This window comes from Thermobia domestica, chromosome 12 (assembly GCF_964235325.1).
Source record: "Thermobia domestica chromosome 12, izTheDome1.hap1.1, whole genome shotgun sequence".
Lineage (NCBI taxonomy): Eukaryota > Metazoa > Arthropoda > Insecta > Zygentoma > Lepismatidae > Thermobia > Thermobia domestica.
The window spans coordinates 124573255-124596282 of NC_137465.1; the positions used below are offsets into that span (position 1 = coordinate 124573255).

The 23028-nt window shown below is 32.2% G+C and overlaps 1 protein-coding gene across 1 annotated transcript in view; it reads left to right on the forward strand.

Annotated features, from left to right (window-relative positions):
* LOC145666618 (acetylcholine receptor subunit alpha-L1-like) overlaps positions 1-22345 on the forward strand; it is a 574605-nt gene extending 552260 nt beyond the window's left edge. Inside the window, exons 5-7 of the mRNA XM_081734056.1 lie at positions 2656-2812; positions 5555-6216; positions 15560-22345. Coding sequence (XP_081590182.1) covers positions 2656-2812; positions 5555-6216; positions 15560-15751 — 1011 coding nt within the window. The 3' untranslated portion in view covers positions 15752-22345. The remainder of the gene's footprint in view (positions 1-2655; positions 2813-5554; positions 6217-15559) is intronic.
* The last annotated feature ends 683 nt before the right edge of the window (positions 22346-23028 follow it).

Below are 23028 nucleotides of genomic sequence, written 5' to 3' on the forward strand. Positions count from 1 at the left end.
AAACTGACGATCATTTCTCTGACCTTATTGCCAGCCTACCCAGGGTCAGTATGATCCCGAGGAGGCTGTCAATAAAAACCGTAAGCCAATGGTTTGTTTAGGACCAAAAATACGTAGCACTGTTTCCTGAAAACCATAGAGAGAAATATTCAACTCTCATCGTGAAAGTTTAAACCAACGAACTTCCTTTGTGTATTTTACTGACAAGTAAACCTTACGTTTGGGTGAATCGAGTTGCTGACTGAGACACATATGAGAAAGTAGTACTAAATGTGGTCAGTATTTCAGTGAAGTTGTAGGTGCGAAGCTCCAGGGGTTTAGGAGATACAGCTACCAGAACATCACATGGAAGTACAGAATAGTCTTCATACAGTTGGAAGTAAAAGTTCTGTAAGACCTCTTGTAACGATAATAGGTGAATAACAAATATATGGGTACATATTAGGACTAGGGGGAAGTCATATAGTAAGGGTATACCTCACGGCGGCCATCTTGAAATCCACCATTTTGAATTAAAGTTAAGTTTTTAAAATAGGAATAGGGTCATGTGATACATGATTTAAGGCGCAAATTTAACCAGAAGAACAATAGTGACGTTAATTTTGATTTACGCGCAATTGGTAAAAAGTTACAGGGAAATTAAATATTGTTGCAGCATATGTATTAGTCCTTTACCCCACCTTGTAAATTTTGTGTTAATGATAATAATTAAATAAAATGCAGTTGGATAAATATTAGGTCTATGGTAAGAGTTGCCTTGATGGCGGCCATGTTCAAATCCGCCAGTTTGAATCAGACAGAAGTTTTAAATAGCGAGCGAGAAATAGATGTGAACAGGATATAAGAAAAACAACGAAATGGCGTGCAAGTACAGCATCAAACAACTAACATTGTAACGCCACCATTGTATTTTTGATTAACTTCTACCCCGAAGTAATCTATTGCATTACTCTATTCCCATTTAATTTTGTGCTGGTTAATGATAAAACAAAAATGGTTATACCGTTGGATTTATGGTAAAATTTGCTATTAATAAGGTGTCACTGTTATGCGTTTTGTTTAAAACTTTTGTCTGATTCAAAATGGCGGATTTGAACATGGCCGCCATCAAGGCAACTCTTACCATAGACCTAATATTTATCCAACTGCATTTTATTTAATTATTATCATTAACACAAAATTTACAAATGGGGTAAAGGACTAATACATATGCTGCAACAATATTTAATTTCCCTGTAACCTTTTACCAATTGAGCGTAAATCAAAATTAACGTCACTATTGTTCTTCTGGTTAAATTTGCGCCTTAAATCATGTATCACATGACCCTATTCCTATTTTAAAAACTTAACCTTAATTCAAAATGGCGGATATCAAGATGGCCGCCGTGAGGTATACCCTTACTATATGACTTCCCCCTAGTCCTAATATGTACCCATATATTTGTTATTCACCTTTTGTCGTTACAAGAGGTCTTACAGAGTTTTTACCTCCAACTGTATGAAGACTATTCTGTACTTCCATGTGATGTTCTGGTAGCTGTATCTCCTAAACCTCTGGAGCTTCGCACCTACAACTTCACTGAAATACTGACTACATTTAGTACTACTTTCTCATATGTGTCTCAGCCAGCAACTCGATTCACCCAAACGTAAGGTTTACTTGTGAGAGGTTTTGTGCAATAAAAAATCATTCGCATATAACATTTCATAGTGTCTTGCCTTCTTTTAAATTGAGGTAATTACGATTTAAAATATTTGTATTCATAAATCATGTTGAAAATGTACTTGTATCTGTTATTTATAAATATCAGTTTTAGGTAATTATGCTGCACTATTTTCCAAAAATTCCAATTAGTAGGAAGTAAACAACTCCTTGTAGAGACAATAAAGTATAAAGAATAAACTCTGAAAAGCTGAAGCTGAAATCACGGGACAAAACTAGTCAGGGTTCTCGACACATAAGAAAAAGAACATTGTGCATAGGTGGCAGCCACATAAGAATTTTCGTATACATAATATAAAAATAAATAAGTATAAAGAAAGCTTTAGAATCACATGTAAAGTGCCAAAGCATGATCTAGTAAATTTTGAATTAGGTTAAAGAATCATAAAATACAGTAAGGATAATTCGCACAGCATTAAACAGGAGTGCATAAACTAGCCAATATTGAAGCAGTATTATTAAGAATTACGCAGTGTATAGTTGGGTAGCTTGTTCATAATATCATACCTAAAATTACTGTTGACCGAGATTGTGAGTAACAGTTCTGCAAAATCCATATTTTGCGCAATTTCTCATACAAGGATAAAAGAGAGAGCGTACATGGCTAGGTGAGATCGCTGATTGCACTGATACTGCAGAAACAACTGGCATGAACAAGAGAATATAAAATATGCTTAAGAAATGTGACATAACTGACATCGAACATTTGTATGCTACTATACGACATATTACATAATATCGGTACTACGAAAACATATTTATAAACTGTGCTATCAAAATAAAGAACGTCCTTGAAATAGGCATTTACTTAACAGATAAACCACATTGAAACAAACATATACTTCAAGCTCGTAACCAGACCACTTAGGGAGAGTCGAGGTCATTTTTGAGGGGCTGACTTTCAAATGAATCTTTTTATTGTTTCATTTCAGATCGATCTGAAGCATATCAACCAACAGGAGAAAAATAACAAAGTGGAAATAGGAATTGACCTAAGGGAATATTATCCGAGCGTAGAATGGGATATCTTGGGTGTTCCAGCAGAACAGCATACTAAAACCTATCCCTGCTGCAAAGAACTTTATCCAGGTCAGGCTTCTTTGTATCTTCAATACTTTAGTTAAACGTAGATAGGACACCATATCGTACGTATATATTAACTCATTTGGGACCGCTATTTCCATAAAGGAACATGTGTTTAGATGTATTTATTATAAAAGTAGTAGTGTGTCCATGCTTTCTTATTTAAATTTATGAACCTGACAATTGTAACGCCATGTGCTGAAGCTTATATGTTGTATGTTTTTACGTATTTGTGAGAATTGTTGTAGTTATAAATTAGATTTTTTTTGTTTTTAAAAGTAAAAATCTTGGCCTTGGTAAGTAAGGGCATTGTGCACTGTAGTTTGCATATAAAGCTCAGGAAACCTCGTTATTGGCAATGTAGAGTTATAAAGAGAAAAAATGTCCCACGTGTATGTCCTTCAGGATAATGAAAGCTATCTATGATTAATGAAAGCTATTTATTATGAAGTAATTGGTGCAGTGACAAGGTGAGGGGAAACAATCGAACTCAAGGATACGATGTCGAAGATATAAACTTTCTTGACCGGGAAGAAAAACTCATGGGGTATTCAGAACACAGTGTAATCAAGTAAAAGGGACAGAATTTGTGAGAAAAAGGGACAGAAAATGTGTACTTCACGCTTAAGTACATAGAAAGTTAAGAGGTTTCTTTTTTTACATTAAAGCAATTATTTACAACATCTAGATATGAATCTTTCAACTTCTTGGAGAAGCTTCAGATAGAATCTTACAGATGCAATATGTCCCAAATGACCAAAAGTGGACTTGATTGCACTTGTTATGCACATTTTGTACAAACTTTTCCGTTGATTACACTGGTTTCAATTCGTTATACAGTAAGACTTATTATCTTAGTGTTAATTAAGGATTACGTATCATACTAGAAGAATAATTAGATTTATAGAGGAAATTTATATAATATTTCATAACTGTTGATAAAATGCTTTTCTACTACAAATTTTCAAAAGTGAAAATATAATTTTAAACAATGGTAAAAAGTCAATTTAAATACCATTCTTTTACCTAAAAAAAAGGTATCGATCACTGTTTTCAAATTTCAAAGCAAAAGAATCCAATCCAAAGAATCAAAAACAATCCAGCCCGCAACGTTATCTCAATTTCATTTAAATAAATCAACTAATGTGACGAGCAAAGTGTACGGTATATATGATACAACTCTCACGTCTGGTGCGAAGAAACCCTGATTTGATCTACAGTTATATTAGCTTGTGATAAACAATTTCGATTTTCTCAAGATTCTCCCGTTTCCTTCCACAATCTCATTGTACCAATGAATTCATAAACTTTTACTTTCATTAATAATCCGCCTCCTCTAGCCTAAAGACCAGAATCGTGGGACGTTAAAATATTCCATTTTCTCAGACTTATAATAATAGCGAAGTATGTTGCTCTAATATTTTATAAGGTGTCTATTTAAATTATGATAAATTGCATGTATAATATCTAATCGGAAACCAGAAAGATTACATATAGCTGAGTTTGCCGAATCTAGTGTACATGATTGCATATGTGTGTCATAGTTAGCAACTTTACTACAATTGCATCTATGTATGTATACAGACAGACGCCTGTAGACAGAGCCGTAACAATTCTCGGTGCAAGCACTGCAGCACTCTGGTCCCTGAACAAAGGGGTCTCCGCACCTGTAATCGAAGCTCATATTACTTATGAATAAATACTTAAGTGACCCTGTTATTCATCTTGCATATATAAGATTTGTACTTTATAAAATTTTATATTAGTAGCAAACTTTTGATTTTCATTCCCACGTTGTTAAAATAGAAGTAAGGTTCTAAATGTAATAATTATGTGCATATTAAAATCATTAAAACAGTCCGCTTTGTACAATACACATTATTGTGCAGATTGCCAATTTAGGGTGTTCTTTGTGTGCAGAATAGAAAAACAGTGGCGAAACCGACCATGAGAATTATCAAACGTTCATGTGTAATATGTACGAAAGATCAAGTAGGCTGCCTTTTTCTGATGGTATTACACATTATTAGAGGTAGAGTGTCAGCCTTTGCTGCAGAAAAGGGCTCCAAGGAAGAAAAGCGTCACAGAACCAACCTGGCAGGAGCACAGCCACAGGGGGTCCACCGAATCCGGATCCATTCCAAAACTTTCTAACTCAACATACATACTAAACACTTCCTTAATAAAACTAAACGTGTTTAACAAGGAAATCATTGATGTAGATTTACACTTGATTTTACAATTCATCTGTACTCTTTCTCGTGTAAAAATAATCTAGTTCTATCATTTTTCCCTGAAAATATAGGTGGAAGTATTTTACAATTACTTATCGGGTAATATCCGTTCAATACAAAGACGTAGTGGCTTGTAGTATTGAACTCCCGCCCAAATTCTGGACTCCCCCCCCAAAAAACTTTCTGGGTGTGCAACTGCTCCCAGGGTACCATATCTATAAAACAAAACAATTCAAAAGTGCTTGTTGTTATATTGATAATAAGGAAGTGTCTATCATGCTTAATGCTTCCCTTGTTACATCTTCAAAATATCTCGCCTATAGAGGGGCTTCACAAATACCCTCTTAAACTGGGGACCAAAAAAGATTAGTTACGGCATTGTCTGTAGATAACTGTTAGTATGAGAAAATTTACTGTTTTATTTTTCAATGTGGAATTTATTTACTCTACTTGGCAGCATTAATAAATAATATAATGTTTTCCAATATTCTTACTGTTTGTTTACTTTTTGCAGATATCTTTTTCAACATTACTCTTCGACGGAAAACTTTATTCTACACCGTTAACCTCATTGTTCCATGCGTTGGCATCTCCTACCTTTCCGTTCTCGTATTTTACCTCCCAGCAGACTCTGGTGAGAAAGTGGCATTGTGTATTTCCATCTTGCTATCGCAGACTATGTTTTTCTTGCTAATATCAGAAATTATACCCTCAACGTCATTGGCACTTCCCTTATTGGGAAAGTACCTGTTATTCACTATGCTTCTAGTTGGACTATCAGTTGTGATAACAATTATAGTTCTCAACGTCCATTATCGGAAACCCAGTACTCATAAAATGGCCCCATGGGTGAGAAAAATATTCATCGAAACACTTCCAAAGTTACTTCTGATGAGAGTTCCCGAACAGCTAATTGCAGATTTAAAAGCCTCACGTAATGGTGGACAGGACCCTCATCAGGGTATACGTGATTGCAATGGACTTCATGGCGGCCCCGCGAATCGATTTAGTGGGTTTAGTTTTAATGGACTACCAGGTCCTGGGATGCTTGATGGAAACAGCGGAAGTGATTTTCTCAGCAGAGAACGCAAGAAGTATCCTTTCGAACTAGAGAAAGCTATTCATAATGTTCTCTTTATTCAGCATCATATGAGGAGGCAAGACGAGTTTGACGCCGTAAGTAACTTTGAGTTTTGAGCTTATTTTAGATTAGAAACAATATAAATATATGTTAGTGAATGTAGAAATCATGTCAGTAGCTAGTGGGTGCTCAGTGTGGTTGAACCCCACCTGTGTGGCAAATTTAGCCATCCTTAAAACTTTCAGTTGTGTGCTTAGATATTTTGAATAAATTAACAGTCAAGAATGTGAGATGAAATATATATTTCGCTTACCTCCCTTGTTTTAGTGTTCTGGCTACGGACCCGCTAGTAATTAATAGAATGAGTAGTATAGCGAGATAACAACGCAAAATTTTAATTAAACGCTATACGTCGAAACTTTATAAAGTATTTTCAGATTTTCGTTTTCAAACTGCTGCAAAAGATAAAGGATAATATTGAAAACTTGTAAGAGTATGAAACTCATTTTGTACACACATGACATGCTGAAATATATTATAATAAGCTTTGTTATACTAATAAAGCTCATACTGTTTAGCTATCGACGAAATTTGATATATTTTTTAAAGGCATTCAGTAATCTCCCCACCGTCTTACGTAATACGCGACTTACGTCAATTCGTAGTTACATAATAAATCTTGAAATTACAATATAGGCAGTGCGCAAAATTTCAAAGTCAGACGCACTCGCCAATTCAGAAATGATGGTCGCCAGTATCTCGCATGTACAAATTATGAGATACCCTCCTCCTGGCCTTTGTTTTGCCAAATAAAGAGATTTGGGCATAAAATTTGAAAACCAGACAATTAGATTCAAGATAATCAATTTTGAATTGGACAATTCGTATACGTGTTAAAAATCTTACCTGAAGACTTCACGTTTGTGTAACTCTCTCTCTCTCTCTCTCTCTCTGCGCACTGAAGTACCAGTTGTCGATTGCAGTTTTCGAATTAAAGTCCTTAAGTGAAGGTTCAATGATGGAAATTGTGAGCAAATCATCCAATGAGTCAGTCTTCAGTGAATTCATGTAGACAGTCTTAACTCTGTTGAGACTGCTGAAGTCTCTCTCACATGAAGCAGCATAGGTAAAACTGCACAAAATGTGACAATTGGAAGCAAATTTGGGAATCTTGTAATGAAGTTTTCACTCTTTTTCAGTGTCTGATTCAACGTCAATGAGGAAAACAAAAGTTTATATTCGGTCCACTCTGCTAAGACAAGATTCATTTTTCCCTATATAAATATGGTTGCAGGTACTTAAAAAGCAATTTTAGTTTTAATTATTTTAATTAAAAACAGGAATTGCGCAGACCTGTGAGTTTAGGCAAAAACCATTTCTACTGAACACTAGTCGCTAGCACTAAATTTCTAGTCGCCAATGGTGACCTGGCGACCGGATATTTTGCGCCCTGATATAGGTCTATGTTATTTGTTGTTGTTTTTCAGTTCAGCGTTCCTTTCAGCAGCTAGGCTATATGAGACACGGACATACAACTTAACGTGGGATTCGAACCACATGAGCTCCTGTCGGGAATCCCGCGGAATATGGTCTCTCACGCCATAGGCGTGTATGCTAACTGCTTAGACACGAGGGAGCTACAAGTTTGTGTCAAATATTATGTTAATACGTATGTTTCTCACAAGTTTAGCTATAGTTTATATTCTAGAAAGTACTGTTGTATGATGTTGCATTATAGTCTACAGTTGAAATAATACAGTTTATATAATATACTGATTGGTCCATTTGTCTTGAAAGAGCCTTGTAACTTTTAAACTAATCGACAAAAATCGATGAAATTATGATATATAATATCCAAGTATTGACGAAGAGACATTCTTTGACATACTCCGCAGTAACACAAGCTTCACAGTGTTGCTAATCCAATATATCTTTTAGCAACATCAATCTAATATATCCATAGTAGCAACATTTTTAAATCTATATATTAAATATTAAACAAAAACGTACAATATCATATATTTATTATTTAGTGTTTGAAAGGTAGGATGCTATAAAATTACAAACATCCAACTTTTGGGAAGAATCTGCAACAGTAAAAATGCGCGTGAAACAGATGAGGTAATGTACATCCAAGAATCAGAAATCAAGAAAAACTACTTCTATGAGGATAAAGAAGTATATCTTTCTTTGCCGATCTGATGCAGTTGGTAGTCCATTCAGCTGGAATAGACTTTTATTTATATACGGTACATGAAAAGTCATAAACTCTTAATAGCAGATTGTATTTATTGTTGACTTATTTCATAGCAGTGAAACACATGACACAGAAACTTCTTGTAAACATTGCATTTTTTTTACGAAGATATCCTTAAGCAATTCATAAATTCAACCCAACGTAAAATAGAAGTTACGTAAATGTTTACAGAACGTACTGCTTTACGTAAGTCGATGGGATGGGGAGAGTGGGGAACATAGCGCTGAGGATCATATATATATCTTACTATTTACACATATTGCTAACAGTTAATGTTAAATTTATTGGCCTGACAAGTAGCAAAAATAAAAACATAAAGGAAAGATTCCATTATAGGAGAACATGTACACTATTTCGTAGTAAACTATATTTCTAAATAGGAAAACGCAACTTTTAAGTTGATTATGTATTTATGTTGAAAATAATAAAAAAATAACCAAGTAATTACATTTTTGCACGTATATGTACTGCATGTGTTTAATAGGTAAGGTGGTCTCTAGAATATCTTAGATCATGATAGGTAAGGTTAGTGAACTATGTACTGTAATATTATCTATGAATACTGCATATGTATTATTACATTGTAGAAAATTGTTTAGTGCTTGTTTTCCTATAATGGAAGAGATCGAAGACCAATTTTGGAATTGGAGAAAGAACAATGCGATTGGAGTTTATTTTTTTCTTAGGCCTACCGCTCACTGGCGACAAAACAGTTGCGCAACTATCTCGTCGCTGTCGCCTGCAGTCAGCAACTTCACGGAGACAAAACAGTTTTGTTGCCATACCCTCGCTCACTGGCGACGGCAACAGAAAAGTTGCCGAGTATTTGATATCACAATTTACATAATCGGCAACCGGAACAGTTCATATAATCGCTGGTTTCGGGAATTTAAAAAAACTATAGCCCATTCCAATGGTTAAATAAATAAATTTAAATAAATGAAATAAGACCTGCTTGGATAAATTTCAAAGTGCTTCTTTTCTACTAATTTCAAGACGCTCAATCCAATAGAACTATTTTCTTAGCATGTCCCTCTCTGGGGTCTCGAGAAAAATAATCTCAAAATTTGGTGGATTGAGCGTCCTCAAATTAGTACGAAAGGTCTATTAGACATGTACCCTATCGTGGGCACCTTTACCATTTGCATGAGTTTTTTTTTTTTAATCAATTCACACTCGGAATTAGCGTGCACAGGTTTTCGAGCGTGTTAAAGATCTTTAAGTTCAAAAAAGTCATGAGTGAAACTAACAATGCGGAACTAAATAATTTGAAAAGATTAACAATGAGGACGGGGGATGGACTCAAACGACATATATAACATTATTATAACAAGATCTTCTAAAATGTTCTTGCAATTTTTAGAAGTAAGGGGTCATGGTTCCCCAGCAAATTATCCTAATTACGCCAATGCTATCAAATTTTGGAAGGTAGCGTCAACAGGGGCGTCATTTCAAACTTCGCTTGAGGGGGCAAGAGCTCTACCGACATAAGACTTTCACGTTTTGTACTAGTATATTAATAGACAATAGATTAGAGTATTTATATAGGCCTATATATTTCTCAAACTCTTGGGGGAAATTGCACCCTCCTACCCCCCTAAATGACGTCCCTGAGCGTCAATGAGAGACAGAAATAACAGCATTATGTAAGCTAATACGAACAGGAACAATTATTCGAATCAAAAGATAACAAGAATAATGAAAATATAAAACGACTGGAAATAACTAACAGAACGAAACTAACAAAAGCGGGAATCCGACAACACTGTACTCTTAGATGTTCTACGTATAGCCATAAAATAAAAATTGGTTTTCTTCGTTCTTCCTGTGTATTCTTCACGTTTTAAAATCGGCTACTTTTATACTGTACAGTTTTTTCTTTTTCATATTTGAAATGGAAGGAAAATTGATAATGATAATTTTATCTATATTTTTCTAGTTGTGGGAAATTAATGAAAGTAGTAGAGTGTAGTATGATAGCGATATGTCATTATCGATTAATGTACACTCATGTCCAAAATAATTGTCGCATATCTATAACTGTCTTCTTGTAAGAATATAATTTGATAATGATTTTGCAGGTTACTTTTAATACTGATACTATGTGTATAATCGGGAAATGTATATTTATGGTAAATTTCATAGGAAAAGAATTATAAATAAGAAAATTAGAATGAGTAAAATAAAATGTTGCTAAATGGACAATAAAGATTTATTTTCGTTTTATTGTTCTTATTCTTTTGACATGAAATTTTCCACATACATGTCTTTGCTGATTATACACACACTAACATTATAAGAAATACCGGGCGAATTCGTTATCAAATTATATTCCTACAAAAAACATATTTATAGACAATAATTTTGGACATGAGTGTACCTATCTGTGTTGTTTTTTCTTGGATGGAAAGCTCATTCTAGTTTCTTAAAACAGCAAAACACACTTCCTTCAATAATTTCTTCTTTATATATATTTCTAATTTATATATATTTATTCTTTAACGCTGGGGGTTTCTCTATTTCCTCAATTAATTTTTCATAGTCTTTATCACTAATTAAAGACATGTTAGTCACTAATCAAAGAATGTGTTAGTTTGTATTGCGAACACTTCTTTTCACGCGCTACACACGGAACGAACTGTTACGTGAAAATACTTGTAGAAAACATTTATTTTTTATCTTTCTACTTGGCGGTACCTCGGCAACTTTTCTGTCGCCGTCGCCTCAGTGAGCGGACTCCCATAAGACTCAATGCATTTTTAGATGTTGCGCAACTGTTCCGTCGCCGAGCTGTTGCCCTGCTGTCGCCCTGCTTGGCGACACCTCGGCAACTTTTCTGTCGCTGTCGCCTCAGTGAGCGGACTCCCATAAGACTCAATGCATTTAGCCAGAGCAACAAGATAGTTGCCCGACAAAATGTTGCCAGTGAGCGGTAGGCCTTAATTTTCAGAGTAAGGTGATCCTGGTCACCTCAAACAATGTAGAAACGTTTTAAGCTAGTTAATATACCAAAAGCTATCTCAGATATTGAGCAGTGAGTTTAAAATTTAACTACTGCTTTTGCTCTGTAATTCTTGCACCATTCTAAATTTTTTATGGAAACTGAAAAACAAGTTGCATAAATATACGTATCTTTCAATAGAAGCCTTGATCTCGGTATAATCCAAGAATACGGTAATGAAGAAAACAGTACTCTTGTCACTATTTTACTATACTATTTTACTATTTATGTCACTATGTCTACTATGTCTCTATCTTACTATGAGTTTACTATTTTACTATAATAAAAATAACGCTAAATGATAAACGAATATTACGATGGAATCCGATACATAGTCGTTGAATTAGAAATGAGTTACTGCAGGTATGTTTACATACATATAATTGTTAAATCAAGTATTCTCTTGTCATCTCGTAAACAATTATTCAATCATATACTTTATTTCATAACAGTAAATGCATCTCTTTTACTTATGAGTCTCGTATACGACTCTAACAGAAGTGGAAGATATTACGAGGATTCACGATTGAGTAGTGTATAGTTCACTGTGCGATCGGATCAGCGCTTATTTTATTGTTCTTTTTTCTTTACTCCCAGCATGCTTTTTGGCAGTTTAATTTAGTATTGTGTGCCATACCGGTTTACAACGGCCCAATTCGACAACTGCCCACATATGAATCAATAGACAGATACTATATTTAAGGAAAGAAAATTCATTTTGATAGAGGTTGAAATGCTACTCAGCCGCGTGAAGAAATTTGTGATGTTTATGGGGAAAATATGTTACCAACATCACAAGCCAAAAGATGGTTCAAAGGCCTTCGGTTTAGAAATGTCGGTGTCTAAGATGCTTTTCGTAATGGGTGATTGACTACAGAAAAACGATGGTATTCGGCGCAAACGTCAAGCAAGACCACCAAGTAACATGTCATTATATTGTCAATGAACTAAATATCCATCACCAATGTTAAATAATTTGGAGACAGCTGCCTACAAAAAAGTTTGACATTAGGGTGCTGCATGATCTGACTCAAGTAGATTTGCTCGGTCGAATTTTTATCTGTGAATCTCTATTGAAACGTAACGAAATCAAGCAATTTCTAAAGCTGTTGATCACGAATGTCGAAAACTCGATAACCTATAACAGCGATGTGCAAAAAATTGTAGTCGGAGGGAGGAAAGCCCCACTAATTCAAGGAAGGTAATATACTGAATGTGGTGGGAATCTGCAACACAAGTTGTTGCTGCCAGACAGGACGGTAGACTGAGGCCAGCACTGTAGCCAGAAATAGCCCGACTACACCTAGCAACTCAAAAGAACAGGTTGGTACTGATCAACAGAAAGGGTATCATATACAACACTGACAACGCCAGACCACATACCTCTCAAACGACCCATCACAAATTGATAGAACTTGGCGGAATGATTTTAATATATCCACCGTACAACCTGAAACTCGCACAGTCAGATTAGTGCTTGGTTCTGTCTCTGCAGAGCTCTCTAAAGCGTATTAAACTACTTTCAAAAGAGGCCTGCGAAAATAATGTCATAATTTTTTGTTCAGAAATTACGGAAGTTACATAGCGACGTAATTTTGACGTTGACAGTAAAATAGCAATAGCTCATCGAAAAATTGGTGCATACGTGATTTCATAATGGTGTTTTCAAAAAACAATAAATGGCTTCTCAATTTTAACCTCTAAAGGCTCAATATATGTTAGACAACTCGATAGTTTGTAGTAAATTTTGATAGCACACTGGTCAACAATGACAATATATCCTTGAAAACCCGAGGTATTTTACAAGTAACAGTTTTATAAGAGCTAAAAAAATCTTAAAATGTTATCCTTCATCTTTTGCAGTATCCAATGAAAAATTGAAAATACTTTATAAATTAAAATCTTAGAAATTTATAGTGTTTAATGTTTTATGGAAGTATTGAGTGTTTCTAGAATGTTAGATAGCTACAGTGATTTAGTACTGAAACATTAAGAATTGGAGCTCTAATCCTAGTCTAGCAGCTAGAGAGCACGTTTCTGATGCACGAGGTCCTGGGTTTGATCTTTGGTGAGAGTGCATTAAACATACTGCAATAGTTAAAGGCTCACTTCAAACTACAAATCCTATCCTATATTCTCTCGCTACTGCCAAAGTACGTAAGTACAAGGGCTGCTGGAGAAGTTTCTACAATCAGTATGAAAAAGACATGTGGATTTCTGGAAAATGCTGTATTGTTTTCCACAGTGCAAAATTGATACAGTTTTGCAAACGCTAAAAAAAAAAAAAAAAAAAAAAAAAAAAAAAAAAAAAAAAAAAAACTTTTAAACCGAAGGCTTGAAGCACGATTCTCTAAAATAGCTATTGAAATATTTTACAGAATGAGATTTATCAAATCGTTAAATTATGCAAAAGTCATGTAAAATATTACATATTAAACACACACACAGAATAGATTTACACCAGTTCAGATTTATTTTTGAAGAATGAGCTCTCTTTGGATAGGAATTAATTTGTTTCCGAATTTAAAATAACAAGAGAAAATATAGAAAAATATCTGAGAGGCGATATAAAATATTTTATATGACGCCCGCAGAGGAGGGCGAAAGGGGGTTTCAAAATATATCGAAACATATTAGATTTGCGTCCTCACTCCTAGAGTATTTAATAAATATATATAAGTTTTGTAAATGATTGTTTTACATTTGATATTTTCTGCATCAAGATGTGTGTTTGTATTCGCGACAATTGTTTCTGTGTCTATATTTTGCTCCCCCCCCCCCCATCTTTGAAAAAACTTTCTGCGTAGTTTCTGGACAAAGTGTTTACACTTTCTTCTCTCCGCATTACTTGGCTTTTAATCGTGTCGTCATAATTAGAAAATTTTTGTGGTATAGTTCTGAAAGGTAACATTCAGAGACATGCTCTAGGCGTTTTGGAATCCCAAGTTAGACACTACAAAGGAGGGAATAATGTAATTGGAGTGGTCGAATCTTGTTAATGAATGATATTTCATGATTTATTACTCCTGTTTAGACATTGTAATGAAACAAAATTAATAAATAATTGTTCATAGTTTTGTAAAATAGTGAAAACAAATATAATATTAAAGTAGGCACAATCTGTGATATCGTGTTTCGTACAATGAATTTTGGCAATTGTGGCTTGTATTTGATAACGAAAATATATTATCTTCTCAATTTTGGCTTATGAAATAAGTCATTCTGGAGAATATCCTGACATATTTATAAAATAAATAAAAATAGACATAGAAACAAAACATACACTTTAAAACTAGACGAAACAGGCATTGTGGAGCATAATTAAGTTGAATAGGATTTGAGAATGCTGTGAATCAAAGTAGCAAGTGTCATGGCTTAATACTGTGCCTATTATATGACATATTAGTTGGATGACGGTTATATCCAAGCACACAAAACTTAGAAAGTAGTGTAAAGGTAAATACGTTGTATTTGAGATACACCTTAAGTTATCACTGCGTAATTTAAAAAATAATAATGTTTAACAATAATTGACTGGTGGGTAAATTGAAATGCACAGGATTTAGAAAGTATTGTGGTAGAAACAGATAACGATTTTGAGAAACGACTTTTCACTGTTTAATCTAAAATTGTATTGTATTATATAGTAATTCACTGACAGGTAAGAGCTAATAAGCTAATAACCAATGACAAATTCGTGTGTTTGAATGATTCTTCTTTCTCTAATTATTTTGAAACCTTTAAGAATGTGAATCCACAGGAATTTAACTACTATATCAAACTACTTGACACATACACCACTAACTAAACGTATATTGATTATAAAATTATTGCCAGAATGGCGACCCGCACTTAAAGAGGTGTAAAATGAGAGCAATATGTCATATCACATGTTTTCAATTGGTATGCCTTGCAGACTATAAAAGATGATTTAATATTAATTACTGAATGCATCTTCACCTGAAATCGGACCTGAGATCACGTGCACCATTTAAGTAAGTTTTTAGACCAATGAAAGGGCTCTGGTCTGCAGGTTACAAAATGCCGGCTGCCAGGTGAAAAGAAAAGTAAGTTCTTAAAGGATACATTTAGTATTTTTTTTAAAAAGAGGGTTATATCTTTCTTGCTGTATAAAACTAATCTCTTGTTTCTCTTTTTCCTCATTTTTTCATTTTTATAGGAAGATCAAGATTGGGGTTTTGTAGCCATGGTTCTTGATCGGCTTTTTCTTTGGATTTTTACCATCGCGTCCATCGTTGGAACATTTGCCATTTTATGTGAAGCTCCTGCCCTCTATGATGATACAAAACCAATAGACATGGAACTGTCTTCTGTCGCGAAACAACAGTTCCTACCCGATACAGAATTTTAGCAATCATTATCATCATCTTGTTCTAAGAAGAGAAACATCAAGAAGACAATTGATCGTGTTTTATTTGAAACATACGCCACATTAACATCGTAGTTGATAAGTGCTAGACTAAAACGAAGATATTAGATTTTACACAAACGGCACCAGAAAATATTAAGGAAATAAAAAGAAAATAACACATAAACAAACGCTAAATCAACTAAAATAGATGTCATTTCTTTTTTCGAGACATAATACTCTTAAAACTCAGAGCAATCGTCCAAAATTTTAAAGTAACATAAACCATCACTCTTAGCTCATCGGTCACTTGAATAGAAGGAGCTGGTTCCTTATCAACTATCATAACATTCTACACACAATTAAGTTTCGTTTTCTTCTAAATATTACAATTAAATAACTTACTCGTGTTTCACACTATTGCTATAAAATAAATATAATTGATGTTTAATATTTACTCTCTAAAGAAAATTCACAATTATCAGCCGTTTTTTTTTTAAACTTTAGCAGTCATTACGATATCCTAATGTCATGTGAAAATAACCTGGAATTCTTCTGTATGGTCCGTAATACTCACTTTAATATTCACCTATAAATGTATCTTTATATTTAACAAGTGTATACTGAACACTCCTCATACGCTTCAAATTAATTAACAGCATCGATATCACGAGGCTCAGTGAGTTGAGAGGTACAGTATAATATTCTGGATAATGTCCTGTCAAATGTGAATTTATTAATAAAGTGTGTATTTTCGGACCTGCTCCTTTAAAGATATTCCCTTAGCTTACTTCACCTGTTCCTATGCTCTTCATAATTTACATATATGAAAAAATTCATATATGATTGTGTGTTGGTCGAACCACTTTATAATTTCTATCTAAATACCAGAAAAAAAGCTGAAACTACGGTGCTAATTTTATGTACATATTCAAATATTTATATATAGATAGTACTACTTCTGAGGAAGAAGTACATTGTTTTCTTGCAAAAAAGAAAAGAAGTACGATTTTGAAGGTTTTGACATAAATAAAATTACAAACGTTATACATTATTCAATTTTACAATTAGGGGACTTACGCAAAGTATATGCAAAGTACTCCTAATGATTCTTATGAATACGTTGTATGTGGTTTCATGTTGTGGAAGTACATACATACATTTCATATGTGTAGTAGAGATATCGTGTAGATAATATTCCATTCTTTCTCGATTTACTTTTGTATCTGCCAGCTAAATGAAATGTTTTCCTCTTTCTCTTAGAAATATATAACTACCTTCAAACTGTATTTTCGTTATATTTTGTCTAGATTTCTATATACTAATGCTATATAATACTTAATGATATAAAGGCCATTTAAAAACTCTATTCATACTGAATGTCCGTATGAGCAATACTAGCTATGAAAATACTAAACTAAACAAATGCATTCTTTACTTCAGTTTATCTTTTTTAAAAAGCCACTTATCATATTTAATACTCATCAGCCAATCAACTTTGTTGAACCTGAGAATGGAGGGCAGCTTTATGAAGATATTTTCAATATTCAAATCATATACTCTACTTATATAAAACCTTCTTTGATCGAAACAAAATGACAAGTGTATCTGGCATTCAAAAGAAAATCATTGTTATTTGTTGTATTTTGTCTAGATACTGCTGACGCTAAATAGTTGATTATCGTTCCCAAACAAAAAGAAAAGCCTGAATTCGATTTAATGGTGTCTCAAGAATTATTTTTTATAAAAGTTTAAATATATTAAAATAGTTATCTTAAAATAAAATTTCTGTTGAGCCGCACTGACTTAACGTATGATTGTAGTAATAATAGTAACAGAAATTCATAAACTTCATGGACGAGAACTGACAGTATTTTTGGACGAGAACTGACAGTACTTTCAACAGCTTAGTTGCTCTAAGCAAAATGGAACGAATACGATTTCATCTTTAGTTTTATGTTATTTGCAGTTTTCCGAACTCAACTTATGATATTAGTTACAAATTTAGAAATATAAGTTTTTATTTTTCATCTATTTCACTTATTTCTTTGGTATTAAATGTTCATTTAACTACTAAAGTCCAGGTGGGAGAATATTGATTACTTTATTATTATAAATCCACAAAATAACAAACAAGTTCTGGATTTATACACTTTATTTTCCTTTATGTTTATTTACCTTTCCAAACAGTATTTTTAATTCTGCATTACTTTAAATTTCCTTTTACTTACCAAATTCTAATTGTTATACACTGTACCAAGATTTGAAATCAATGGTAACAATTTTAGTGCCATCTAGATTTTTATGAAAACAAAATAATGAGCACAAGAAGCTTATAATCGTTCGTAAAGAACTACTGATTATTGGCAGTTATATTCAGTATGTCAATTTCTAAGTGCATTACTTTAATCTCACTCTGTAAATATAATTCTTATTAGTTTCCATGAGATTGTCTAGTCATTTCTTGTAATTTATGCAGTTCTTCCAACTTTCCTGTAAAGGGTACTTGTGACTCAACATTTTCTCAATTAAAATAACATTTATTATTTAGGCTTAAAATTGTTAGTAGATAATTATTGTATTGTACTAGTTTCCATCAAAACTTGCCATATACGTAAGTATTATAAGATTTCAAAGTAATGATGTGTTGAGTTACTCTGTAGCATCACAATGCCATTCACTGCTATGAACTGAAATGTAAAATTACCTCGGTCGATGCATAATAAAAGGAATAGAAAAATAAATGCTTTAGTTGATTTATAAGTTACTTGCAGAGTTAAATTCGTAAGATCCAATCGTTGAGAAACACCATGAAAGTTCATAGATGTTTTTAATTACAATGTAACTATCTTGAAACATAAAAATATCATAAATTGTTTTGCATTTGTAGACTCGAATATCGCTGGCATTTTCCAATAGTTTTCCAATAAAAAATTAAATATTTTTACAATAATTTGTAAAAGTAATAAGTAATACAATGAAGAATGAATAATTTATTTAATGAACAAAAATTGTAATTAAGTACTTCTGAACAGATCGTGTGGACAGACCTTCAAACATGTTTCAGTATATGCTGAATTCACTATTTCAGTAAAACATTCAAAGTCAAATGAGCAATGGCTGAAACATTTATGCATTTGAAAGCACATTCTATACTATTCTATAATATTTTTAGTTATTTATCAAAATCACGTTCAAATGATATGAAATGAAATCTTTGAGTTTAACATTGCAAGATTATACCCTTTCTGCTAAGGAAGACGGATGATTAAGGCAAGTGAATGGTGATGGAAGACTTGGTGGAATTAGAATGAGGGAAACGGGGTATATCGACAAAAACCACCGACACGATTATTTACATCACAAACTTAATTGAACGAGGATCGACACAAAGATCTGACACACCAGAGGTAAGTGCTTTACTACTAAGCCACAGTACCTTCTCAAAATCAAATTGGAATCAAATATAAATTTCTATAACATAATTATAAAATTAATTTCAGGAACAGCAAAATCAGACCATAATAATTTATTTTATGATCATGAAATAATATATGAGTGCAAAACGTTACTATCAGTTGCTATTAATGTTTCTGCAATAATACAAGGTTAGACATTCAGAGAATGTTTAAAGATGATGCAACTTTTACTTCATATGTAGTCACGAACTGTTCAGGAGAGTGATTGACACACACACAGAAATACCTTAAATATTTAATATTTCAATTCTATGTATTAATTGTCAATTAATTTTCAACGAATATTGACCTAAATTTTCTACTTTCTTCACTGTGATCAGTCTTCTTAATGGGAACATCCCTTGTAGTTAAAATGAACGAGGAGGCTAAATATAATAATTTGAAACACATTTGTTTATTAATATTTGTAAATTGATATAGTAATACAATATTGTATACGTATGTATAGTAATGTATGGAAGTGTGGTATTTCCAGCTACACATACACGCAAAAATAAATCAGTGTAGCAAAGAAAATTAAATTTTACAATAAAATAATATTAACAAATCATCTAAGATTGCAAGAAAAATATCTAAAACAGTCAACACAATAAAATAATATATTTTGATAGGCCTAAACCATATATAAATGCACAAAATAACTTCTTGCGCATATTCATACCTTTAATCAATATTAATTTTATTATACAACTTCCCTTCTAATTTATTTCATTAAGTGACCGATTTGCTAAAGGTGTTGGATTTATAAAGAAAGATAATACCTGCTTCACTTTTAGAACAGAGACATACGTATAGCACCAAGTCTCTGGGGTGACCTAGATACACTTTTTACTAAAAATGGGACGATAATGATAAAACATCTAGTGTTTTTATTTGTTAAGAATGTGTCCTGTGTACAGTTTACCAATTATACAAATATGTGTACATTTACTGATCTAACAGGTGCCAGTGGATGTATGTACGTTGTACATGTGTTTATTTTGTAAAAAAATAAAGAAAAATATTTAACGAACAGTGAAGACATACGATTATGATACGATTATTATGATAATCATTATTGTATCTTGGAGTGCAGTGTTTAAAAAATATATAAGAATATGTGTACATACATAAAAGATATATTTGCGAGTGATATATTGTATTAATAATTTTCTGTACATGTTGATAAAACGAAGAAATATATATATGTGTGTGTGTGTGATTTGGAACTAAAGAAGAGGATGATTCATGAAGATAAGGATGATATTTCATTGTGATTTTATGTTTTTTTCTGATATTGAAACCTAAAAACTAACCCTAAACATAGATGAAGTAACTGTTAAAAGCCAACAACTTGTATTTAAAACATAGAGACGATTTAAAATCTTTACTTCTTCTTTAACACATTTAACATATGAACTCAGCACGGACACTGTCATTTTTCTATTAAATAAACTAGATATATACTTATATAACCTCGTGTTTTCCATGTAGAAATGTATTAATGATTATGTTCTCCGATTCTTTGCTAACATTATTTTTAAATAGTTACATATTTATTATTTTAGTATTAAATTTATTATATCTTCTTAAATGTAAGTTTCATCCAAATTAAATGTGTATTTTGAACTACCTGTTTTTAATAATTATAAAGTACTTGTTTCTTTTAAATATTTCCCTATGTGGAACAGAATTTCCAAATCATTTCATTTTTCACAATATTAGAAAGTGCAACTGGAACCATAACAAGTGAGTTTGTTTTTATAACAAGTTGAATATTCAGTCGAAACGACACTGTTGGTTTTATGAAGTGTCCAAACGTTCATGTTTATTTCTTGCTTCACTGCCAAATTATCAAAGTAATTATTTTGTTCATCTAAATTTCACTTTGAAATATTAAGAAACAGTATTGCAATGCACTTTACTTAATTATGCTAGAAATAAAAAGAAATTCAGTAATCTTGTAATATTCTTAAAGACAGCAGCGTTGTTTCGGTTGGACTTCTATGGTACTTAAACTATTAACAATCTTTAAGCGCTGTAAGTGCAACTGGAATTACAAGAAATGTGATTTTTATTCTTTTGGATAACCACAAGTGCAACTGAAATTACAACATATTCGTATTATTCTTCGCAATAATCATAAGTACAACTGGATCTATATATTTTTCTTTAAAATAATTTATTCGTCTACTACTATCATTACCTACGCCAGCGATACCAATAGAAGATGTTTAACATTTGGATACTAAAATTGGTAATTTTATTATTTTACGTTTCAACATCTACTAGTCTAATGGCCTTCCCAGCCATTCTAAATGCAACTGGAATTACAAAGAATAATTTATTTTAGAAGACAAGTACATTTCTAAATTTAAGTATAATCGAATTTAATTGTGAGCAGTTGAAATATTTATATTGGCTTAGTAATATGATTACTGATGTAGTTTATTGTCAGATACAACTTTAGATATAAAACGTTTTAATAAAAATGTTAAACTAAATTAGTGTGGTGTGTACATTCTTTACTGATACTTTTCTATGATTGTCTTTTGCCACAATTTTCACAAACCTCAGTCAATGTTAAAATATAATTGGGATCTTTTGGAAAATTCATCATTATCCGCTTTTTCTATATGTGGATTCAAGTGTGGAAAACCTAGTTTTCCAATAATACTTTTTAATATGCCGTGCAGGCAGTGAGCTAGACAGAATTTCATTGAAACAACAATAGATAATCAAGGAATTAATTGTAAAATACACACTATGTTACTTTTGCTAAAAACTGTATTTCTTAGAATGAATTGTATCTATCCATTCTTAAAGTATAAAAAAGTATATACATAAACGATAAAGTTTAGCTATAGTTGCAGCTAGGTAAATACGATTACTTTTATACAGATGTTTGCTTATCTATTGTGTTTGTCCATACTGTAAATTTTAATCTATACGTGTATTGTTATCTAAACTGCCTTTCTCGCTGTGAATGTAACAACAACTATTTAACATTTCTGTAATAAGGTATATATATAATTTTGATTATATTCCTAATATGTAATCAAGTATAAAATGTATTGGACATATTTATGAAAACTTTGGTATATGACGCTATATATATATATATATATATATATATATATATATATATATATATATATATATATATATATATAAATTCAGATTTTAATTTATATGAAAATTTGTAATAACTTTAAAGTGAATATTCGTTTCTATTTCTGTATAAAATATTATGGAAAAATAACTTGTGTAATAACAATGCAATATTTCATTTTAAATATTACTCATATTATAATTTGACTTTCTTCAGGTTTGTTATAATTATATAACATGTAAAACTATATATAAATAAATTATGTAGCTTCAGAAAGCTTCCGTTACCATCATCTTCGTTTTAAAATTCAGTGACAAGATAGACAATTGCTCCATAATGTCCTTCTCATTTAATTTTACCCTAATCACAGTATTTTATTTTTGAAACATATTTTCATGTAGAATTTATTATCATTAACTCTCACATTGACTTGATTCAATGTTAATAACGCGTTATTATCTTAAATCACTACGGCTAGAACACTGTACATTACCTCACTTATTCATAGTATAAAATCACAAGTTAAACATTTGAATCAATTTAAATTAAATTGATATTTTAAATTCTGATTAAATCATGATATTTTAAATCCCTAATAGCAAAAAAGAATTACAAAATTATACCAAAATGAATCATTATCAAATTTTAAATATGTGATAATATATTATTATTCACAAAAATACTTCTGTAACAAAGGCTCAGAATATTGT